This window comes from Paramormyrops kingsleyae, chromosome 5 (assembly GCF_048594095.1).
Source record: "Paramormyrops kingsleyae isolate MSU_618 chromosome 5, PKINGS_0.4, whole genome shotgun sequence".
Lineage (NCBI taxonomy): Eukaryota > Metazoa > Chordata > Actinopteri > Osteoglossiformes > Mormyridae > Paramormyrops > Paramormyrops kingsleyae.
In genome coordinates this window covers 18,253,949-18,260,488 of record NC_132801.1, presented here as the reverse complement: position 1 = coordinate 18,260,488, position 6,540 = coordinate 18,253,949, and the positions used below count along the sequence as shown (strand labels likewise).

Below are 6,540 nucleotides of genomic sequence, written 5' to 3'. Positions count from 1 at the left end.
ATATACTTCTTGAGAACAAATAATTTCTTAAGTTTTGCTATAGTGAATTGTTTTAGTAAATCATGGCACTGAAGAAAGGAACAGCTCAACAGCTACAACATCTTTGAAAGAGGAGATATTGTGGATAAACAAGGTAAAAGATGCAGGAGGTGTGGTGGTACTTTTAGCAGTTCAAAGTTTGACACGTTTATTAAACTTAAGGATAGGCCGAACTTATACAAATTACTAACTTTTGGGCATCACAATATGCATCTCATGAATATCTTGAGCACACTACTAGCCTGCTTACCAAACTGTGGGCACAAGTAACGTCCGTATAGTACCGAAAAGCCAGCGTCCGGATAAGGTTTTCACCGATCATCTAAAGCCCTGGTGATGATTGCGCACGCTCCATACATTGTCGTTACGTGATCGCGACAACCCTAGTCCTCGGTGCCCCCTGTAATTTACTTGTGTACAAAATTAAAGTTTACAGAATTAAGGGAATATGTCAGTGTTTTGAAACAACAGGTGTTTTGCGAGAAGCAAAGGATCAGGGTCTTGTATCATGAAGCTGGATTCCTTTTTTAGCCGGATAACTCTGAGGATAAATGTAGCCAGTTTCTCGATGTCACAACGCTGGCTCTCTTTGCAGTATGAGCATGAGCATTGTCTTGGAAGCCTTACTAATAATAATGGGATGGAAGCCTTTCTGCAATCTCCTTTGTACGCAGTTGATAAATGAGACCCCTGGAGTAGCTGAGCCAAAGTTCTCACTTGAAATATAAAATTAAACACACAGACAGGGTGCAAAAATATTTATTGCTAATAAACTTGTAGTCAGTTGGTATACATTTGCTGTATATTTACAACAGAAAACAGAAATGAGAACGTGAAACAAAATTCCAAAATATTAAATAAATACAATGGGACTGCCACTGAACAGCACTACAAACATAACCAACTTACAGCTGAGTGAATCAATGATTACAGAAAGAAATATATAAATTTATATTACTATAACTGCTGAACCGATCCATGTAAAATTTAGACACTGTTTTCTTGGGTCCTTGCACTTTTATTTATAATTTTTTTAAGTAACACTAGGATATTAAGAACCATGTACAAGCTATCACTATTTAGGCTAACAAGCAAAGCTCAATTTAGCCAAGTTAAACCTGTAAAATTATGCAGGCAACCATTCCTTTGAAAGCTTTTTTATGCCAGCATTAAAATGAAAAGAGGGCAGAGAGGGACTGTAAAATTGGGCATACTGACCAAATCTAACTTTACTTACTTAGGGCAAACTTTTGATATTGCTGGCTATGAAGCAATATTCAACCATTAACACGCTGTGATAATCAGGCAATACAAACTGACTTCCTTTGGCTATTCACACATACTAAGAGCATGTTTAAAACAGTAGCTTACACAGTAGTGTTTAGATTATATAGGATAGATACTCCTTTAAAACCAACACAAAATATTTACAGTAAGACGTGCCAATGGGGGAAAAAGTCACAGTAACTGTAGTGCATGGACTGCAGATTCTAGACAAAAAAACTCCATAACAAATTTAACATAAGACTTGTGATGTTTCTAAATTATGAATTACAGGACTAAAATAAACATGCAGTGACGCTGGTTGATGTTTCGTCGTTAAAACTCCTTAGCTTCCTTGTTGTCAAACAAGTGGAGTCTTTGCTCAGCAGTCAAGCCCTCCTTGAGACTCTAAGGACAAACAAGCAAAGGGAACATTCAGTAACAATTACAGGTCATTACAGGTCATTTTTGCAGGTCACAGGATTTTCCAAAACAGCTAGATATCAGAAGAATCGATGCAAATAACTCACAGTTACATAGCATACAATCTACACTCATCTGGGCTATGCCATTTATGGAGCTTTGAATTCACTAGTTTTGTTCTAGTTGAAGAAGAATAAAACATTATAGTGCTAAAATAAATGTAATTACAAATGACTCCAATTCATTGTATAGGGTTAGGCCGGTTTTGACAAGGCTAGGAAACCACTGAAAAATGTGTACAATGAAAGCACAACCTCACTGTGCCACTGTAATGACACGCTAATGGCACAGAATTACAGTGCTGATACTGGTCACATTGCCCCTTATATGCAAGAGAGCTGACAGCCAAGTTAATCACTAGAAAACAGACACATTCCCCACCCAACCACTACAAAAAAAAAGTCATGCAAACACAGTACTGCGTAAAAATGATCACCTACACCATTCCTGCTTTCACAAGTTATTACATATAGCCATTATTTTTAGCCAATTACAGAAAAGAACTCGCAGTATTAAGCACAGTACACTAAAATATTGATTATAAAAAGGCACAGCTATACATGCAGCATACATAAAAAATGTTCAGTTAACTTACAAAAAATGAAAGGTGGCTGAAGTCGTAAGTATATTGAAACAATGTTCAAGTGAGGATGCTATGCAAACCATGCATTTATTTGCATTACTATTTGTATTGGATTGCGAGCATCATTTTCATGCCATATTTTAACAGTCATAAGGGAAAACCATTGTATAGAACACTAAATAAATGTAAATAATACCCGGGGCACTAGCCTCACCACCTACAGCAGCGGTCTTCATTTTTTTCATTCAGGTGTTCAAGAACATTGAAAGTGATACTTGTGCTTGCTGACACATCAAGTGATGGATGTCAAATAATGAACCACAAATGAAATATCTGCATGAAACAGGTTGTAAAAATTAAATTAGCTGTTAGCAGTGGATTAACATGCTGATGCAATGACTACAAACTGTTCCTTGGGGGGGTGATAAATCAGTCTCAGGAAAATTACTTTTCCTGATAAACTACTTACTGCATGCAATATGCAAGCATTGCAATTAGAAGCACTTGCAGTTTGGAAACACGCCACTAATGTCATTGTAAGACGTGACTATGTAGCACTATCAGTCACTTTCATTATCGAAATCCAATTCAAATGCATTTCAATATTTCACAATGCTCTCCGCAGATACGTAAATTCATATATTCTACATAATCGCTGTACGAACACAATCAGAACAGGTCTTGGGACAGTCACTAACTAAACTCGTTTTTAATCTACTTGAGCAGCTTTTTAATTGCCATTGCTAATAAGGTATCTGTCCATGTTAATTTTTTAAACTAATAGTTAATACAGGGTCTCCACTGCTGAAAACTGCTGAAATGCAGCTCGACAGCCCTCAGGGGAAAAGGAGACACCAGGTTCTACTTACAAGCGACAAAAGGTTTGTGAAGCTCTTGGAATTATCTGGATTCCTGCATGAATATCTCATAAAATGTGGTCTGAACAGTGAAAATAAAGATATCTTATCTACCAAACAATATTTTTCCATTGTGCTTTTATTGAAAATAAGAAACAATCATGGTCACAAATGGAACAAAGTATATACACCATCAGATTTAGTGGTTAATTAGTGGAACCTCCTTTGGTGGCAATAATCTCAACCAGATATTTTTTAACCTAATGATCAAGCCTTTGCATTCAGAGGTATTTTGAGCTATTCTTCTATTCAAAACGGCTTCGGGTCTTGTATATTTTTGGGATGTCTTGCTGGAAAGGCCATCTAAAATTGAGTTGAGTTTTCTTCTGCTGGAGCCATTCTATTGCTGAGCCAGAATGCAGGGCTGAATCGCTGCCATGTTGTATGACCCAACTACTTTTGAGTTTTAGATCACAAACAGACGGCATAACATTTGGCTGTAGAATTCCTGAAACAACTTGGAACTGGTCCCTCGAAGCCGCCAAGGCCCTGAGGGAGCAGAGCAGCCCCAAACCATTATAGTCCTTCCACCATGCTTCACACGTTTGGCCTTGTGAAGAGCAGTGGTTTCCTTTCACAGTAAAACCATGAACACCACTCGTTCAGTGGTTGTCTTATTGTGGCCTCATACTGTATACACTGAAGTTACCAAATGCAAGAGATGTCTGCAGACCCTTTGCTGTCACCCTCGGTTTCTTTGGTACTTGTTAGGGGAGCCTTCAGCATGTCCCTACACTGATTGCTGTAGGACACCCATTTCTAGGTGGTGTAGTAACGGGGCTGAATTCCTTCCAACTTTGAAACAATCTGCCTGACTATGGACTAACCCTTTCCAATAGTCTTCTGAAATCTCGTTTGTTGGGCCCATTTTGCCTTTGAACAAAATTGTTTTGAAGAGCAGGTAACTAAATGATTTTATATATACACCCTGTGTAGAATTATTAGGCAACTGTATATTTTATTTGCATCTTCTCTTCCGCCCAATATTTTCAGAAAGTTTTTTTTTGGAAAAACTTTTTAAAAGCAGAGCATGTTCAGTATTTGGTCTGAGTACTTTCTGTTTGGAGAAACACAGGAAAACATGCATACTATCCTGTGCAGAATTAAGCAAATTATTACTATTAAACCAGGTCGAAAAAGGACCTTATAGAGAGCAGAAAAAAGTATTGTGCCGGTCAGAGGGATGCAAACAAATTTGCTAAACCTTTAAAATGTGACTACCATACAATCAAGTGTTTTGTGGCCAACAGACAAAAAAGATGGAAAAAGCATGTAGAGAGAATGACACAAATTAACTACCAATGATTTGTGTCAAAGGGAAGACTTCAAGAAACAATTTAGAATTAAGTGCCACCATTTTTCAAATCTGAATGGAATCTCCAAGTACTCCGTGCTACTGGCAAGGTGGCAAAGGCTGAAACATGACCTCCACTCAATAAGGCACACTAGCTAAAACATTAAGAATGGATATGGACACATCTCAAGACTGATATCTTAAACATTTTGTGGACAGATGAGATGAGACTGACTCGTGATGAAAAAGATTAATGGGCCAGTTTTGGACACCTTCAAGTGCCAAAAAAGTGGTGGAGGAGTGATGGGATGGGCTGCAGTTTCAGTGAGGAACCTGTTGGACCTTTCACACTTCCAGATGGTATAAAAATTATTCACAAGATCTACTGCCAATTTCTAGAAGATACTTTCTACAAACACTGTCACAGGAAGAAGTCAGCAAAGCTTTCCAAAAGGTTGATATTCATGCAGGACAATGCCCCTTCATATGCATCAAAGCATTCCATAGATTGGCCAAGAAAGACTTGAAAGGTGGTTGAATTATGACCTGGCCCTTCATCACCTGACTTAACCCCCATTGAGAACTACTGGGCCTTACTAAAGTATAAGATTACCAAGGTAGCAAGCAGTACAGTTCTCAGAGCAGCGTCTGGGAGGTGGTTCTAGCTGCCTCAGCTAAAGTTTGACATGATCAAAACAAAAAACTGGAGAATAAGGTCACAATGGTCACTGAGAAGAAAGGTGGCTATACAGGACACTGAAGTGGACTGTATAGAACGTCTGATAGTTTGTTATTCCTTGTATAGACTGAATGGCTAAAACTTTTTTTTTATATTTCTGTAGATGAAGAAAGAAAAATCCACTGATTGCCTAAGAATTGTGCACAATCAAGTGCTCTTCTTTGTGAAAGTCTAATGTAACATCTTCTCTAAAGAAATTTACTTTGAGCAAAACAAAACTTCTGAATTATTTATTAATTAGTTGGCTAACAATAGTACTTAGCAAATAAGTATGCACAGTATGTGTGTAAATACACACACACACACACGCTCTTCAAAACAAGTCTGTTCAAAGGCAAAATGGGAGGGGGGGGGGGGGTACAAATTCTCACTAAACCATCAATTTCTTTGTCCAACCCAGTCCTTGGAGACACCCCCCTCCCCCAACTGTTTTTGCTCCTGCTGGGAGCTGGGAGGGGGAGCCCGGCTTGGAAACACTGCTTTAGGGGTTTCATGCTTTTTCTATTATTGATGTTCATAGTTTAAACCAGGGGTGGCCAGTCTTACCCGCAAAGGGCCGGTGTGTGTTTGCGGGTTTTCGCTGCAACTCCCAAATTAGATCACTAATTAGAGAACTGATTGGCTGAAGAGTCCTCACACCTGGGTTTGAACAGCTGACCTACAGGTTATCCCAAAAACCTGCATACACACCGGCCCTTTGCGGATAAGACTGGCCACCCCTGGTTTAAACCATTTATAACTTTCAATGCATATATAATATTGTGTATTGTTTAGTAAAGATGATTATTTATTATTATTACAAAGATCAGATTACATTTAAGAGCTAATCATACAGAAATACAGATAATTCCATATGGTTCATAAACCTTTCCTCACAACTGTAAGGATGATTTTTGAGAAAACAAGCATTTCAAACAAAGAATAAAGCGTTGCCTTTGTGTTAGTACTAACTTTAAATTGGAAGAGGTCACACACTTGTGCTGTGACATTTAGTCATGGTGGTAGGAATATATTTTATAATAGATTATGATGTATGATGCAGACACTTAGGGTTAACAAAGTTCCTAAGTGTAATGTGGCTATGTGTATTTGCCCTACCCTGGGAGATGTGGATTTAATGTAAATGTCATGTCTTGCACATCTCCTGGAAACAAACTGCAATGGACTGCATAGCAATAAAAAAAATCAGAATTTAAAATGGCTAAATAAAGGATATTAAAAG

At 38.1% G+C, this 6,540-nt stretch overlaps 1 protein-coding gene across 4 annotated transcripts in view; it reads right to left on the bottom strand.

Moving 5' to 3' along the window:
* Positions 1-782: 782 nt before the first annotated feature.
* The window catches only part of mprip (myosin phosphatase Rho interacting protein), a 50,893-nt gene continuing 45,135 nt past the window's right edge, over positions 783-6,540 (bottom strand). For all 4 annotated transcript variants that reach the window (XM_072712299.1, XM_072712298.1, XM_072712300.1 and 1 more), the window contains one exon: positions 783-1,710. Coding sequence is in view for 3 of the 4 variants with exons in the window: in XM_072712298.1 (XP_072568399.1) it covers positions 1,639-1,710 (72 nt within the window). In the remaining variant the exon portion in view is untranslated. The remainder of the gene's footprint in view (positions 1,711-6,540) is intronic.